We start from the raw sequence: 18,149 nt of genomic DNA, 5'->3' as shown, positions 1-18,149 counted from the left end.
TATTCCTTTCTCCTATGCCAGCTTGCCCTCTTTTCACAATATCTACAAAAGGTAAGGTTAAAAATTTTTTTTTCTTTGAGATAGGGTCTCACTGTGTAGTTCAGACTTGCCTAGGCTGGCCTCAAACGCTTGCCAATCCTTCTGTCTCAGCCTCCCAAGGTAGTAGAATTCAAAAGTATTTTAAAATAATTTAATAAAACATTATTTTAAAAAAATATGAACTGGCCATGGTGGCACACACCTGCAATCCCAGCACTTTGGGAGGCTGAGGCAGGAGGATCCAAAGCTGGAGCCCAGTGTGGGCAATATAAGATTTAGTAAGACCCTGTCTCAAAATAAAAATGAATAAAAAGGGTTAGGGATATAGATCTATGCAAAAGTCTTGGAGGCTGAGGCAGGTGGAACAAAAGTTTGAACCCAGCATGAGCAACTTAGTAATTTATTGAGATCCTGTCTCAAAATTTAAAAATAAAAAGAGAAAGAGTTGGGGATATAGCTCAGTGCAGCTTTCCTAGTACCACAAAACAAAAACAAAACAGAACAACAATAAAAACAAAAAAATCCCCAAACCCTAAATATGAATTTAGTTAAAACCTTTCCTCAGAATAGAGGAATGAAATGTTCTTAATTATGTAAAGCTCTTTATCAGAGTGAAGAAGATAGCAGTAAAACATATTCTACATTTAAAGGTCATCCAACGAAATGCAACTTCAAAGTGAGAGAAATGATTAACTTCCTTGAAGGGCCAGATAATGGTCAGTGTCTGACAACCACAATGAGTAGTCTTTTTGTTTGTGTCTGTGTTTTTGGAGACAGGGTTTCATTGTGTAGTTCAGGCTGGCTTTGAACTCATGGGGATCCTCCTGCCTCAGCTTCCCGAGTGCTGGGATTATAGGCATGCACCAACACACTGGCAAAAAGTCATTTTTGTAAGATCTTTTGTTTGTTCAAGTGCTGGGGACTGCACACAGGGTCATACACCTGCTAGGTGAGTTCTTGACCACTGGGCTACCCCCTGAGTCAAGTGCAGGCATTTTTACATCCTAAGCCTTGCTTAAAGGAAGTCAAAATGCAGGGAATTGTGGCTCTTTAAGTCCTACTGTGCTTTTTAATTTTCAGAACATGTCTAGGTTGAATTTCAGAAAAAAATATTGAAAATTTAAAGAAAGTTGTAAGCATGTAATAAGAAAAATTAATTTTCACAACTTGGCACAAATAAGTGCTCATTAAATAGCAGTGCCAATTATTATTTTAGGTCACATCATCTGTAAATATTTCCAAAGGGACAAATGCAGAAAGTTGTCTTGAGCCAAGGTCTGTTCCAAAAGATGACACCGTGTCCATATTTGGGATTTGTCTTACTGAATGATACTTGGGCACAGAGGTCTAAATGAGGAATGTGAGCTGAAGTTCTCTGACGAAGCTACATCTACATTAAAGATACTGCTTTTGATCCCCAGTACAAACAAACAAACAAACAAGCAAAAATACTGCCGACTGTGTGACCTTAGTTTGGTAGAGTGTGGTGATTATGTAGAGATGGAATCAACATTGTGGGGTCAGGCGCCAAAATGGGCTTTCTTAGGTCCTTTAATAGCCAATTCTCTTTTGTATCTGACTTTAACATATCCCCCCCACATCTTTCTATGTAGCTCAGGCTGGCCTTGACCTCACAGTGATCCTCCTGCCTCAGCCTCCCAAATGCTGAGATTGCAGGTTAACATTCTCATAACAATAGAGAAGCTTCCCAGAATATATCTCTAAGTTTAACAGGCTTCTCGTCTATCAGCTTGAGAGCCAAGACGGCAGGGTGACGCTAGAGCAGACATTTTCGTGTCTTGCTGTGGCTCACCTATCTTACCCTGTGATTGGTAAATGTACTGATCTGTTTTCTTTTGTTTTGTGACTATAAAAGTTCATGTAACCTCTTCTGCAGTGAAACCTGTTATCCAAGGAGACTCGAATCTATATTCCTGGGCCACATTCACTCACATTTGACTCATAATGAACTATTTTCTTATTTTCTTTAAAGCAGAATCATTACAGGAGTCAGTCTGCCTGAGTGCCAGAGAAGTCCCACACACCCACAGCCAGTGCTCTTCTGTTTTCATTTCCTGATTATGGTGTGATCACTGGGGGGGCGGGGGTCTGTCCCATTTCTTTGAATTTAAGGCTAAATACAGTGTTGCAGTACGTCTAACTCAAGGGTCAGCCAAATATTGTCTACCCTTGTGAATAAAGATGTCCAGGAACCCAAACTGTCCATTTACACGTCACATGGCTCTGCTCCTCCCCACACAATGGCGGATTCGATGGTTCACCGAGCCAGAGATATTTACTGACTTTAGCCCTTTACACGAAGAGTTTGCTGACCTCTGATCTAGTCCAACTAAAACAAACAAACAAACAAACAAAAAAATTGAAGTTACTGAAACACAAGGTGCTTTTTGTCTTCTTTTGGCTGTCCTCACTTGATGAGAATTATTCAAATGAGCTGAGCCACTCTCCTCTGTTCCAGACTTAAAGAGGAGATAGATCACAAAAATGAGTCAGTTGCTAAACTCTACCTTGTTCTCTTAGATCTGAGGTCCTCAGAGTTCACTGTGTTCTCCAAAGTTTTTAAAATGCAAGCTTTCCCTACCCTCCACCTGACCTTTGCCACCAGGGGAGCATTTGATGAAAGGAATCAAATTCTTACAGTTAGAATCTCTTGGGTCTTGAAGTCACACCACCGCACACAAACAGTGCACCTGCCAGTTATAAGGGTTGGGGTGTAGCTCCGTGTAGAGCTTTTGCCTCATGCACACAAGGCCCCAGGTTTGAGCCATAGCGTGGCAAAAGAAAAAAAAAAGTCAATTAAAATCAGTGTCCCTGGAGATAAAAGTGCTCCTCACTGACCAGAGACAGCCCACATGGCTTCCTCTGCTTGCTTCGGACTCTCGGTGATGTTATAAATAATCGTGTTGCACTCGAGCAGGCGCAGGAGAAGGTCTCCTCGAGAGATGTTCTGGAAAGAAAAGCAACAGCCATTGGCGGTGTGAAACTGACACAGTAGCCTTCAGTTTTAGATAGAACAACTTCCCAGTTAGACATGCTCCATGGAAGAGTCCCAGAGAAAACATTGGCAGAAAGATTTCTATTCAAAAAGAAATTTTGGCTCTCTTCTGTGTGTAGTTCTTGAATAACAAGGACGTTTGTGAAAATATAGGATTGAAGGCTGCGAAAGGATGGTCTGCCTCAGGAGGGGAAGAGTTTCCTACACCGGGGGAAAATGAGTGAGGCATTGAGACTAACTCAAACTCCCTGCAAGACTAGTTGTGCAATTACATACCGGGAACCACTGGGAAGGGCTGAGGGGTGACTCATTTGGATCACTTTGGAATCCACAAGATGAAATGAATGTGTTCTCTCCATGGATGCCAGGTACCTTATTATTACACTCTGCACTTTGGAATATTTTTGAAAGATGGGAACTTTTAATTTAATTTTATTGGTACCAGGGATTGAACTCAGGACCTTACGCTTGCAAGGCAGGTGCTGGAACCACTGGGCTAAATCCCCGGTCCAAAAGATGGGAACTTTTAATGGCTAAATATATAGCGTTCTCACGTCACACAGAAGTTGCTTCGGGGATCACTGGGTTGTCAGTCCAACCAGAAAGGAGCCTCAGATTTCCAAACCAGGCTGTGTGCTTGTTGTTATCCCCATCATCCTGACCGTCAATGTTCCCCAGAGTTCCCTGACCATTCACGAGAAAGCAGAAGCTTTCAGATCATACTTGGTGTCTTATCAAACTGGACTACAGAGCAAAGGCAGGTGCATTCTTGTTCAGTTCAACAGCACACACTAGTTTCTCCTGCTCTGTCTTTAAGACTTTTTGCTTTTGGCATTATAACAAAGTGCAAGCAACTGGGAAGCTTAACCCACAGGAATTTGTTGTCTCCATTCTGGAGGCTAAAGGTCCAAGACTAAAGTGTCTGAAAATTTGTTTTCTTCTGAAGGGTGCAAGGGAGAATCTGTGCATCCCTCTGTGGTCAGTGGTGGTTGTGTTCCTTGGTTTGTAGAACGTACCATCTGATCTGTGAACTGTGTTCAAATTTTCCCCCTTAAAAGGACACCCGTCATTTTGGCCTACAGGTGCACCTTAATGGCCCTTTATCTTGATTTCCTTATAAAGACCCTGCCTCCAAATTAAGGCACATTCTGAAGTATTACAGGCTATAATATCAACATATTCTATTTTCAGAGAAGAAAATTTATTTTTAATTAAACAAAAAAATTTTTTTGAGACAAGACTTCAGTACGTAGTTCAAGCTGGCCCTAAACTCACTATGCAGCCCAGGCTGGCCTGGAACTTGTGGCAATCCTCCTGTCTCAGTCTCCCCAGTGCTGGGATTACAGCACTTGCCACCACGACAAGCCTCTGAGGACACAATTTAATCCATGATACCAGCCATTCAGGTCCTTTTGTGGGTTGAATGTGTAAGAGAGAAGATCTTCTGATGATGCCGATAGAAACACAAATCTTTATCAGTAGCAGGACAATGCAAGAGGACATTACCCCTGGTTGAATTGAGATCAGGGAATGTCACCTGGAAAGAACACTGGAGAATAAGAGTCAAAGTGTGTGTTTTACACTTGGTCCAAAAAATCAAGGAAAAACATCTATGATTCCAGCCGGTAAGAGCAGATTAGAATGGGGTCCAAAGAAGATCACACACACTTATTAAATTAATGGTCAGATCTGTTTAGGATGAAACAGGCACATTTCAAGAGCATTACTGTCCTGCTGACCCTGAGCATCACATTCATGTACTCATTTGATAACAAACTTTTGTGGATCCGCTTTTCAATCAGTGGATAGAGGCAAAAATAAATATCGTTTTTAGGGGCAGCCCACTTTCTGATCCCCCTTCTGTCTCTCTTAGACAGAAATTATTTTTCAATAAATTTTCCTACTCTTAAAAAAATTGTTTTTGATTTTAAGGGGCATCGTGTGTGTGTGTGTGTGTGTGTGTGTGTGTGTATATATGTGTTTTGGGGAAAATTTTTAGCAAAATATTAGAGTCTAAAATAGACAAAGACACAACTAAACATACATAAGGCCTCTATGAATTAGAAAACAGCAACCTGTTTTATCCCGGGGCATAAGGTAGCCAGCAGAACAAGCCCCACTCACTCCCTTAGCCAAGCACCTTGGACAGATAGTACACAACCTGTACACCTTTACCTAGCAGACCCTAACATGGAAGAGGCTATCACAGAGGCACAGTGATGTTCAGTGAAGGGAAGATGTGATTATGTCTCATAGCAGTTGACATTGGATGGGTAAATATGAGCTCACCTGGCAGAGCTGGGATGCCTAAGGAATTGGAGGTGGTTTGCTAGGCCAAACGGAAATGCCTTTCACAACCTGGACAAACCTAATGCTTTCCATCCTCATCTCACCCTCCTCTCTTCTGCCACTCTTTTTTCTTTTTTTCAGCTTTAATTGAGTTTATTGGTACATTTTAGGGATACAGTAGAGTTACATTCATTGTTGGGATCTTGTACCTCTACATGACAAGTCTTGATTCTCATTTTTTCCCCTTACCTCTGCCCTCCCTTCACCCCCTCCTCCCCTCCCCATCTACAAATACTTTTTCATCTTTTCATTCTCTCACATTTTTTTCTTTTCCCTTTTTACTCTTCCCCTACCCATCCCACCTTCCCTACACCTCTAGCTCCTTTCTTCCCATTTCTAAATGTCAGTAATCTTATTAGAATCTTATGCATTGTTGCACATTATTTACACCAGGGAAACTATTCGGTATTTACACATGTGTGACTTATTTATTTCACTTAGGAGTATATCTTCAATATGTATCCATTTTCCTATGAATGAATCTATTCTCTCGCTCTTTATGGCTGAGTAATATTCCATTTTATAGAAAAACCACATCTTCTTTATCCAGTTTCCAACGGATGGGCAAATAGGTTGTTTCCAAGATTTAGCTATTACAAACTGTGCCGCTATAAACATGGGTGCACATACTTCTCTGTGATATGATTCTTTTAGTTCTCTTGGAAAGATACCCAACAGAGGGATGGCTGGGTCAAATGGAACCTCCAGTCCAAGCTCTTTGAGGTATCTCCATATTGATTTCCATAGTGGTTGCACTAGTCTGCACTCCCACCAACAATGGAGGAGGGTTCCTTTCTCCCCACAACCCCGCCAACATTTGTTATTGTGTGATTTCTTGATAGCAGCCATTCTTTGTGGGGTGAGGTGGAATCTCAGTGTTGTTTTCATCTGCATCTCTCGAATGACCAGTGATGTGGAACATTTTTTCATATATTTTCTTGCTGCTTTCACTTCTTTGTATGAGAAATGTCTGTTCATTTCGGATGCCCATTTTTGGATCGGGTCTTTATATTTGGGGGGACTGATTGTTTTGAGTTCTTTATATATCCTTGATAATAGTCCTTTGTCTGAGGTACAGCTGGTAAAAATTTTTTCCCACATTGTAGATTGTCTCTTAGTTCTGCTAATGGTTTCTTTTGAAGTACAGAAGCTTTTTAGTAAGATGAGATCCCAGTTGTTGATTCTTTCTGCTAGTTCCCGTGCTACTGAGGATTTGTTCATAAAGTCTTTTCCTATACCAATGTCTTCCAGAGTTCTGCCTAACTTACTTTCCAGCAAGTTTAATGTTTCTGTTTTAATATTTAGATCTTTAATCCATTTGGATTTTAATTTAGTGCATGGCGAAAGATAAGGGTCTAATTTTAATCTGTGACAGGTTGATATCCAGTTTTTCCAACACCATTTATTAAAGAGGCTATCTTTCCTCCACTGAGGATGGTGAGCTCCTTTGTCGAAGATGAGGTAGCTGAGTACATCTGCATTTGTTTTTGTGTCTTCCAGTCTGTTCCATTGATCCTCAGGCCTATTTCTTTGCCAGTACCATGCTGATTTTATCACAGTGGCTTTGTAGTATAGTTTCAAATTGGGAATTGTTACACCTGGTGCCATGTGACTGTTGCCTATAATGGCTTTTGCTATTCTAGGTCTCTTGTGGTTCCAAATGAATTTTTGGATTCTTTTTTCTAGTTCTGTGAAATATAGTGTTGGAATTTCAATTGGCATTGCATTGAATGTATATAGCAGTTTCGGTAGTATGGCCATTTTCACTATGTTGATTCTTCCTACCCAGGAGCAGGGGATATCTTTCCATTTTTTTATATCCTCTTCGATTTCTTTTTTCAGAGTGCTGTAGTTTTCAGTGTAGAGATCTTTTGTTTCTTTTGTTAATTCCTAAGTTTTTAATTACATTTTTTTGGATGCTATTGTAAAAGGAATTTTTTCCCTTATTTCTCTTTCCGTGTGTCTGTTATTTGTGTATAAGAAGGCTATTGATTTTTGGGTATTCACCTTGTATCCAGATACTCTACTGAATCTGTCAATTAAGTCTAGAAGTTTTTTGGTGGAGTTTTTTGGATCTTCAATGTAGAGTATCATATCATCAGCAAATAATGATAGTTTAACTTCTTCCTTTCCTATCTTTATTGCTTTAATTTCTTTCTCTTGTCTAATTGCTGTGGCTAATGTTTCCAGAACTATATTGAAGAGAAGTGGCGATAGTGGGCATCCTTGTCTTGTTCCTGATTTTAACATGAAGGTTTTCAGTTTTTGGCCATTCAATATGATGTTGGCTGATGGTTTTTCATAAATAGCCTTTATTAAATTGAGGTATAGACCATCTATTCCAATTTTTTGCAGGGTTTTTATCATGAATGGGTGTTGAATTTTATCAAATGCTTTTTCTGCATCTATTGAGAGGATCATATGGTTTTTGTCCTTGACTTTGTTAATATAATGTATTACATTCACTGACTTTCGTATGTTGAACCACCCTTGCATCTCTGGAATAAATCCGACTTGGTCATGATGGATGATCTTCTTAATAATCCTCTGTATTCTGTTTGCTAGTATCTTATTAAGGATTTTTGCATCTATATTCATTAAGGAGATTGGTCTGTAGTTCTCCTTTTTGGTTGTATCTTTCTCTGGTTTGGGAATCAGAGTGATACTTGCTTCCAGGAATGAATTTGGAAGTATAGCTTCTCTTTCAATTTCATTGAAAAGTTTGAAGAGTAATGGTAGTAGTTCTTCTCTAAATGTCTTGTAAAATTCAGCAGTGAATCCATCAGGGCCTGGGCTTTTCTTTGTTGGTAAGTTTTTAATTACATTTTCAATTTCACTGATTGTGATTGGGGTGTTTAAAATGTTTTTATCTTCTTCGTTCAACTTTGGTAATTCATAAGTATCTAGAAATCTGTCCATTTCTTCTGTGTTTTCCATTTTATTAGAGTACAGGTTCTCAAAGTAGGTGTTCATGATCCTCTGGATTTCTTTCGGATCTGTTGTGACTTCGCCTTTTTCATTCCTAATTGCATGGATCTGAGCCTTTTCTTTCCTTTTTTTGATAAGATTAGCTAAGGGTTTGTCAATTTTATTTATTCTTTCAAAAAACCAGCTCTTTGTTTCTTTTTTTTTTTGTATCGTTTTCTTAGTTTCAATTGCATTGATTTCTGCTCGGATCTTTATAATTTCCTCTCTTGTTCGAGCTTTGGGTTTTTCTTGCTCTTGTTTTTCTAGGAGTCTAAGTTTCATCGTTAAGTTGTTTATTTGAGCCCGCTCTGTTTTCCTAGTGTGGGCATTCAATGTTATGAATTTTCCACGTAGAACTGCTTTCATTGTGTCCCAAAGATTCCTGTATGTTGTATTGGCATTCTCATTTATTTGTAAAAACTGTCTAATTTCTTCTTTAATTTCCTCTGTAATCCATTGATTGTTTAGGAGAGTGTTGTTCAGTTTCCATATGCTTGTGAAGTTTCTATAGTTTCTTGTGCTATTGATCTCCAGTTTGATTGCACTATGATCTGATAATATACAGGGGATGACTTCAATTTTTTTGTATTTATTTATGCCACTCTTACTTCTTCCTCATGGCTCCCTGTAGGCCAGGCTCTAGCTGAACTGGGGCCTTCTATTTCAGAGAACTCCATACACTTCCTAGATGTCTCCCCAAACCCATTTTCTTTCTGTATTTCCAGTAGATCACAGACGTCTCAAGGAGCCTAGGTTAACCTTGTCCTGCTGGAGGCTCTAGGACTGAAGGATCTGAGTAGCTCAGGGGTCCTCAATCTGTTTGGCAGGAAGCAGTGTGAAGCTTCATTTGTCTGGCTCAATAGACAAGACTGAAAATTGTCACCTTTCCCTTTCAGAATGCTCAGGTGCTGCTGTGTGCATCAGGCTGTTGTCATATTCATGGCTCTGCTGCAGAGTCCCTGCTGGGCTGGAAGCTCCATGTTCAACTCTGGGTACTTGGGGTGATCAATGCACATTCACTGAATCAAGTCAGGTGAACCGAGAGAGACTCGATGGTGATCTGAGCTAATGCAAAGGGCAATGAAAATGGAAAGGAGAGATGGGCCAAAGCGCCCAAGACACTGGGATGTGTGTGGCAAGGTAAATAAGAAGCCCACAGCAACCCATGGTTTTTAGTTTCAGTGAAGGGTGAGTGCAGGATGAAATATACAATAATAATATTTTCAGGTTTTATTATCATTCTTATTTTATTTATATATATATTTTTGGTACTGGGGATCAAACTTGGGTCTTTGCACTTGCAAGGCAGGAAGTGGAACCAGTGAGCCAAATCCCCAGCCCAATTATTTTTATTTTTTAAAGTCTAGGTCTTGCTTTGTAGTTCAGGCTATCTTTGAACTCACTATGGAGCCCAGGCTAGCCTTGAACTTGAGGCAATCCTCCTGTCTTGGCCTCAAATGCTGGGGTTATAGGCATGTACCACCATGGCTGACTTATATTTTATTTTTAATTGGCACATAGTTGTACAAATTTATGGGGTAAGGAGTTACATCTTGAAGGATGAACAGGACTGGTGGGGTGAGGAAGGCAGGAAGGAAGGCTGTTCTGGGGCATAATATAAGAAGCTGAATGGAAGGCTCAGAGAGAAGTAGGCTAGGTTGAGGACTAGGGGGTTTAAATGCTTCAGCTATGTAGAACTTGTCATGTGTAGGTGGCTTTCTCAGTAAGAAAGCAGCATAATGGTACACTGTCCTTGAGTGGCTCCCCCTTCCCACCTTTTTTTTCTTGATACTGGGGATTGAACCCAGAGGTGCTCCAGCACTGAGTTACATCCTCAGCCTTTTTCATTATTTAAAAAAGTTTTGAGATGGTCTTGCAAACTTGTCCAGGCTGGCCTGGGACTTGTGGTCCTTCAGGCTCACCTTCCAGGTAGCTGGGGTTGTAAGTGTGTATTACCACATCTGGCTCCCGTGTGGCTTACTATCAAAGGGTATTTCTCTTTCATGGTCGGTGCCATCATGGCCCAGAGCTGTCTTGGGTGATGCAGACAGATTTTTAAAGCACAGTATAGAGAAGAATTTTGTGAATCTGAACATCAAAATTAGAACCATCTTTTTCAACAATGTCTAATTCAAATTCTTTGCTGTGGCCAAAAATTTTCCATTTTTTTCTTTGAGACAGAGTCACTATGTAGTCCAGGCTGGCCTTGAACTCACTGTGTCATCCAGGCTGGCCTCGAACACACAACAATGCTCCTGCCTCAGCCTCCTGAGTGCTGGGATTACAGGTGTGCGCCACCATGTCTATCTTCAAAAGTTTAATGTGAGTAATTTTTGTCACAGGAGAACAGCACGTCCCTAGCCCTGCCTTTGCTGCCATGCCTTCAGAAGAGTGGGAATGAGAGTGACAACACACTGTGAAGGCACTGGTGTGGACAGGAATTCTTCCCTCTGTCCACTCCTAGCAAAGCCACCTGAACTCACCTTGTACGTTTCTGTGGCGAAGTCTGGCTGGATGCTTTCGGGCTTGGATAGAGTGCCCACGATCTGGAACGTGCTTTCCTTCTGCTTGGCTGACGGGGCTTCTGGGGCAGTGGGCTTATTTTCATCTTCATCTTCCTCTTCCTCTGTAACTTCTTCAAGGGAAGCCCCAACTACAGAGCTGGCCAGGAACTACAAGAAAACAGATTTCCCCAATACTAAAAACAAATAGAATAAAGGCAACCAGTGAGTGATGATTCTAAAAATTACCCTTTATTGAGGGCTCACAGAGCCCTCTAATTCTCACACAACATGAATTGGGTAAAATTATGACTTCCCATCTTACAGATGAGCAACTCAGATTTGTTTAAGGATATTTCCTGCAGTAGCAAGAGGCAGAGCTGGGCTCCAGTGAAAAACATTTGTCTGATCCAATTGAAATACATAACTGTGCATGACTGCGTCCTGCACGCACGCCTGCAGAGCCACATTCACTGCTACACAGTTCCCAACAGCCAACATATGGAACCAGCCTAGGTGCCCTAGGTGGAGAAATATGACATGGAAGATATACACCATGAAGTATTATTTAGCCCCAGGGAAGAACAAAATTCTGTCATTTGCAAGAAAATGGGTGGATCTGGAGACCATCATGTTGAGTGAAATACCTCAGACTCAGAAAGACAAATATCTCATGTTCTCCCTAATATGTGGAACTCTGACAAAAGAATAGGAAAGAAGACAAGAAGGTAGAAGGGAGGCTATGACTGGACACGAGGAAGGGAATACTAGGAAGGGGGAAGAGGATAAGACAAAATACATTATACACGTTGATACTACCCAAAAATAGCCTGGTGTGGTGGCGCAGGCCTGTAGTCCCAGCACTCGGAGGCTGAGGCAGGAGGACTGCCAAGAGTTCAAGGCCAGCCTGGATCTACACAGTGAGTTCAAGGCCAGTATGAACTACATAGCAAGAGTTTGTTTCAAACAACCAAAACCAAACAACGCCCCCCTCAAAAAAAACCAAAAACAAATTATGAAACTCCCCAAAGATGTGAAACAAGAGGGGAGGGGACAGGGGGGTGATAGGGGGTGAGAATGTTCAGAGTATATTATGTGTATGTATGAATCTGCCAAATGAAACTCATTGATCTGTAAAGCCAAAAAAGAGAGAGTAGACTGAACCCTGCAGCTACAGCTAAGAACCATAGCTGTCGGGTTAAAGCAAGCAAGTCATGGTGCATTGCCACCCTCTGTCAACCTCAATAAACTGTTATAGGGAAAAAAAGAATTGGACTGTGAACTGCTTAGGTGATTTAAATTTTCCTTTTCTTTCTGTAGTATTAGGGATTGAAGCCAAGGCCCAGCGCTTGCTAAGTAAGCCCTCTACCACTGGGCTCCATCCTTAGCCCAGTAACTCAAAATTTTCTAATAGCTGCATTAAAAAATTGAAAAGAAACAGGTGAAATTAACTTAAATGATGTTTTTAATTTAATCCAATGTATCAAAAATTTTATCAATTTAATATATAAATAATATACACATTCTAAGGATAATTTACATTCTTTTTATCGCCTTTGAAACTCAGTGTGTACTTACACTGGAACACTTCTGCTTTTGGAATGGGACACTGGGAGGTGACCATTGGCCACATGCGGACAGAGGCTACTGCCCTGAATAACAGGGGTGAAGTTAGCCAAGTGTCTCTTCCTGTTTTTCCAAAAGCTATCCTTGGAGGTAGCCAATCCAACATTAAAGAGCTCCATTTATATGTAAGTAAAAATCATTTTTACTTTATACATTAAACATGACATCAACACACTTGGGAATGAAAATCAACCAAACAAAAAGTTCCACCTTGGTGCTTTTCTTTTAAAAAGATTGTTCAAATTTGCACAGACAGTTGTCAACTTCAGTCTCTTACTGGAAGACATTTATCCCAAGTATATTATATATTTTTTCATTGAAATCTCCAATATATGAACATATTCAATTTTACTATCCCATTGCTCATGAGAAAATTGATGGCCAGCAGTAAGTAACTTGCCCAAGTTTACAGGAGCAGGGGGCACGGATGGAAGGGGAGACACTGCCCAGCCGGGCAGTATGCCTGACAAGAAGATTTCTTTGATATGGTTCATACTCCTGCTCCCAGATAGCTTGTACAGATTAACAGCAATTACCTGGATATTCCAGCAAGAGAGGCCCTCATTAATTCAAGACTAACCACAAAGTTCTATTACTGAGAAGTTTTTGGAAAATATCTCTGCATATCTGAAGATTTTATTATAAAAACATTAAGTTGTAAAACATAATCAGAGATTGAAACAGAGAAAGTGAGAAGTTAAAAGTCTCTCTTGTTCCCCCATTCCTGAACTCTGAATGTCACTTCCCTTGGGAACATTCACCGGTAGCTTCTGTAGAATCAGAACACAAACGAAACCAGGGCCACACTGTGACCAACTTTTGGGGGCTGCTTTTTCCATAAAAAAAATGGAAAAATTATATTTTATGATTGCATGCTATAAAGCCAAACATAGTCTTTGACACTGAAATTTCATTTGTTTTCTTCTGATTTTAAGAGAAATTAAAAGGTTTTGCAGGCCCCTAAATGCCTGGGGTGTGTGCACTGTGCCCGCTGCCATGGCTCCTGGAGAAGTCGGCCATGGAAGTCCTGCTTCCTGCCATCTGGCCACTCCGGTCTTGGAAGCCACCCACCTCATCCACCTGAGTCTCTGCCCTTGCTGTGTCCTTGTCCCTCCTCTGTCAGATGAATGTAAGCTCTCCTGAGAGCCCTTCCATCTCTCCCCAGCCATCATCACTCTCTCCGGCCTCCAGCGTGCTTGGCACACACTGAGATAGGGTGTTTACTGAAAATGTTGCTTACTGTTCAGCTCCTTCCAGGAGAGGCAGGGCCCTTGAGGGCAGCAATCTTTTGTTCTCTTATTCACTGTGTAGTTCTTTGTACTGAACACAGTGCCTGGCATTTAACAGGCACTCACTGATGTATGAATCCTGCTGTCCAGAGGTGATAAGACTTAGCTAGCTGTTTCTTGTGTTTGAGACATTTTTGTATGTGTGAATAGATGATCTATCATCTGTCTTCTCTAAATATCTGTATCTTTTTTTGAAAAACACAAGATAGACTACATTGTCCTTGAACCCAGGTCCCTGAGCATGCTTGGCGCCTCTGCTAAGTAAGCACTCTACAATTGAGCTACATTCTCAGACTGTACTTTTTTTTTTTTTTTTTTTTTTTTTTTTGAGGGGTGGAGGTTTGAGACAGGCTGGACTTGAACTCGCTATGTAGCCTAGGCTGGCCTCAAACTTTATCCTCTTGAGGGCTGGGATTATAATCATCGCCCACCATCTCTGGCTAATGTACCTGTTTTTTTTGTTTGTTTGTTTCCTTTTTTAATTTATTTTTTGTCTTGTTTTGTTTCTTTGAGACAGAGTCTCACTATGTTGTTCAGGCTGGTCTTGAACTTGCAGCATACTTCTGCATCAGCCTCCCAAATGCTGGGATCACAGGGGTGCACCACCACACCTGGCTTAATGCCCCTTTCTTTAAAAATATAGTTATTTGTGTTTAGTTTTGTTTGTATCTTTGTCCTTTCTTATATTTTTTGGTATTTTGGAAGATGTATCATTTGTTTTGAATCCCATGTAAGGTTGCTAAGGTGTGTGTCTAAAATATGCATTATCACATACAATTTTTTACATATAAATTATATAACCATCATTGACCAATGAACTTAGATGGTGTATTGGGTTGAATAGTGTCACCCTGCCCCAACTCTGGTCCTCCTGGAATGTGTAAATGTAGCCTAATTTGGAAACAGTGTCATTGCAGATGTAGATAAGCGGAAATGAAATCATACTGGACTAGGGTGGGTCTCTAATTTCATGCATGGAGTCCTATTAAGATGAAGGGAATTTGCGCAGAGAGCAAAGCACAGAGGATCATGTAAAGGAGGAGCCCAGGATGGGTCTTTCAGCCAAGAGATGCCACAAATTGCTGGCAAATGCCAGCAGATGCTAGCAGGCTGGCAGAAAGATGGCACAGCTTCTTCCATCCAGGGTCCAGCAGGAACCAGCCTGGCTGACAGCCAAACTTTGGGACTTCTGCCCTAAAGAACTGTGGGCCCAGAGGCTTATACCTGTCATCTCAGCCATTCAGAAGCCTGAGACAGGACTTTGATTTTGAGGCCAGCCTGGGAAATTTAGCAAGACTCTGTCTCAAAAGAGAGAAGGAAATAAAGAGATGGGGTGGGTGGGTAGACAGAGAGAGAGCAGCAAGCTGGGGCTGTAGCTCAGTGGTAGAGAGCTTATCTTAAATGTGAGAGGCCCTGGGTTCAATCCCCAGTAACACACACACACACACTCACACACACACACACACACACAGGCCAGCCTGGGAAATTTAGCAAGACTCTGTCTCAAAAGAGAGAAGGAAATAAAGAGATGGGGTGGGTGGGTAGACAGAGAGAGAGCAGCAAGCTGGGGCTGTAGCTCAGTGGTAGAGAGCTTATCTTAAATGTGAGAGGCCCTGGGTTCAATCCCCAGTAACACACACACACACACTCACACACACACACACACACACCATGTGCGCATGCCACATAAAGTCACCAGTTTGGTTGTGGGGATTTGTAATCACAGCTCTAGGAAACCAGTACTTAGGCACACACTGTAAGTTAGTTATTGGTGTTTAATAACTAAGCGTGATCAGGAGCCTCATGGAGGTCTTCTAGCTGAGGTTACATTTCTGTGTCACTCCTGAGGACACAAGAGCAGTGGGTCCTACCCAGGGGAAATGATTCTACGTTTTCTTCGGTCAATGTAGGATGAAGATCCCTGGGTTCTCCTTTGGAATATCTTCACTGTCCAGGGCTAAAGATGGAGAAGGGAGAGAACTTCACAGGACTCAGGGCCCGTGCATGAAAGACTCTCAGTACAGGGATAGAGAAAAGCTTCAAGAGTGATAGCCACTGGATTTACTTTTTCATCAGTGGCCTGCTTCAGACGCGGTGGCAGGATGGAAAGAGAACTGCTGGGAGGCAGACCTGGTGTGAAGGGTCAGGTCCCTTCCCGAACCTCTTGAACGCGTACTTTCCTCCCTCTTAGCCTCCGTTTCACTACATTAAGAGGAACCAGGGCTGGATTTATCATTTCCAAGCACTGGGGTGCACTGGGTTGCGGAATGGGGTCCGGTGGACACTGGCGATGCCCAGGACTGCGGAAGTCCCTTAGGGAAGGCCTGGTATCTTGCCATATGGGGTCACGGCAAGGGGCAGTGCATTGGACACTGAGGGCTGGGTCTGACTCTGGGGTCCCATCACTCACCTTCCCTATGTTTCTGCTGCTGTACGTGTCCAGCAGGTTTATAAACACCCTCTGGATCCGTAAAACTTTCTCTGTCCGAGCGGCAACGTCTTCCTCTTCAGCCATGATGGCAGCTGCGTTGGTTGCTAAGGTGACCGAGTCCTGTCCGTTGCTAAGGAGGCGGGGTCTCAGCCCTGGGAGGCGTGGTGCAAGAGCTGGGCGTGACTAGGGTTCTGGGCGAGGCTTCCGGACAGGGTGGAGACTGGCTCCCACGCTGGCCATGCTGGGTCTGCTGGGCAGGCTCCAGTGTGCACTTTTTCCATAAGGTGCTGCAAGTGCAGCTGGAGCTCCCTCTCCCCTGCTACCTGCTGCGTGCCTCGGGCAAAATGCGTCCTCCATGTGTCACAGGGGGCCCGCGCGATCTCGGTCCCCTTTCATCTCTTTTGTTGCAAAGCTCTGGACAAACACCCCAGCGCCCCCTTGATCCCGATGGCTGAAAAAATTGAATCCGATGGAAAGGCAAAGCCCCAAGGCTCAGGCCTCTCCTGAGCGGAGGGAGGAGTTACTTAAGCTCCTGTGGGCCAGCGGTGAGCCCAGACGACTGGGTACTACTGTCAAAGGTGCTGCGATGGAGTTTCCAGACCCTGGTCCCCGGCTGGGCAGCCACCGCTGCTCGGTCCACAGCGTTTACCCGCCTAGTCACTTCTGAAGCCTTTGGAAGGGCTACTTGTGCTCGAGATCCGAGATCCACATTTAGTATCTTGACACTTTCTCCTGAGAGATTACTCTCGGAGATAAACAAGTGAACTTAAAAACAGCATTCAACTTTGTAGCACAGGACCTCAAACACCATGGTGGACTATCAATATACTGTGCAGTTTAGAAGTTTGACTAGATTGAAAAATTTTTAAATATTAACTTGCTAAATGTTAATATTTAACACATGCATTTTTTTTGGTTTGTTTGCTCAAGCTTTCCCCTCAGTACGGTAGCTCTGGCTTTGAGTTCCAGCTCTGAAGCCATCTGTGCGCCACCAGGACCAGCCTTGTAACCCTCCCTAGGCCATCACACTGGCTTAAATGAACACATTCTTTAACGTGCTCTTCCAAAGTCAAACTATCGGCTGTTCCAGGAAGGCTGAGGCCCACTTCTCAGCCGCGGATGTAGCTCAGTCTGTCTGGGAGGCATGAAACTGTGGGTTCCATCCTTAGTAATACTACTTTTTGTCATCACCCCATTTTCTTTATACACGAGCCTAACTGAATGTTCTTCATTTTGATGAACTGAAAATTTGCAACCTCAATTTTAGAACAGTTTACTCGTGGTACAAGAAAGTGCTGTCAGTTTAAATGTGAACCTATTCACAAAGATCATGAAAACTTAGAGTAAATATACTTCTTTCAAATAACTTTAGAACATTCTAAAATTAACTTAATTCCTTATTTTCAAATCTTTAGTTTCTGTGTATATTCCTATTGAAAGGCAACTAGGTAAGTAAATACTTTGAAAATTATTCTGCTAGACAACTACAATAAAATGCTGTACCTTACCTTTCTTTTTTGTGTGTGTGCTGGGGATTGAACTCAGGACCTTGAGCTTGAGGAAGGTGCGCTGCCACTGAGCTAAAATCCTATTTTTTTGAGAAAGAGTCTTGCTATGTAGTTGAGGTTGGCCTTGAATTGACAGCAATCCTCCTGCCTCAGCCTCCAGAGGGCTAGGACTACAGGTGTGTGCCACCCAACTGCATTCTTACTGTTGAGTGGTAGTAAGTTCCCCCTGTGGTTAAAAAGTGGTTTCCAGATTTTATCATCCATCCACCTATCCATCATCTATCTATCTATCATCATCACCATCTACCCACCCACCATGTTAGGAAAGATGTTTTTATAGCCCTGGGGATTGAACCCAAGGTTTCATGCATGCAAGGCAAGCCCTCTACACTGTATTGCTAGCCTTCTACTGGTTAATGCTAT

General features: G+C 42.1%; 1 protein-coding gene across 3 annotated transcripts in view; it reads right to left on the bottom strand.

The window, feature by feature from the left end:
* Ak7 (adenylate kinase 7) overlaps nucleotides 1-16,624 on the bottom strand; it is a 57,000-nt gene extending 40,376 nt beyond the window's left edge. The window contains exons 1-3 of one of the 3 annotated variants that reach the window (XM_010609141.3): nucleotides 16,198-16,624; nucleotides 10,855-11,043; nucleotides 2,899-3,007 (exon numbers count right to left, since the gene is read on the bottom strand). In XM_010609141.3, coding sequence (XP_010607443.1) covers nucleotides 2,899-3,007; nucleotides 10,855-11,043; nucleotides 16,198-16,302 — 403 coding nt within the window. In that variant the 5' untranslated portion in view covers nucleotides 16,303-16,624. The remainder of the gene's footprint in view (nucleotides 1-2,898; nucleotides 3,008-10,854; nucleotides 11,044-16,197) is intronic. The other 2 variants (XM_010609139.3, XM_010609142.3) reach the window with 2 other exon arrangements.
* Nucleotides 16,625-18,149: the final 1,525 nt, after the last annotated feature.

This window comes from Fukomys damarensis, unplaced genomic scaffold, assembly GCF_012274545.1.
Source record: "Fukomys damarensis isolate Sample0158 unplaced genomic scaffold, DMR_v1.0_HiC HiC_scaffold_21, whole genome shotgun sequence".
NCBI lineage: Eukaryota > Metazoa > Chordata > Mammalia > Rodentia > Bathyergidae > Fukomys > Fukomys damarensis.
The sequence above is the reverse complement of the archived record's forward strand: the minus strand, read 5'-3'. Positions and strand labels throughout refer to the sequence as shown.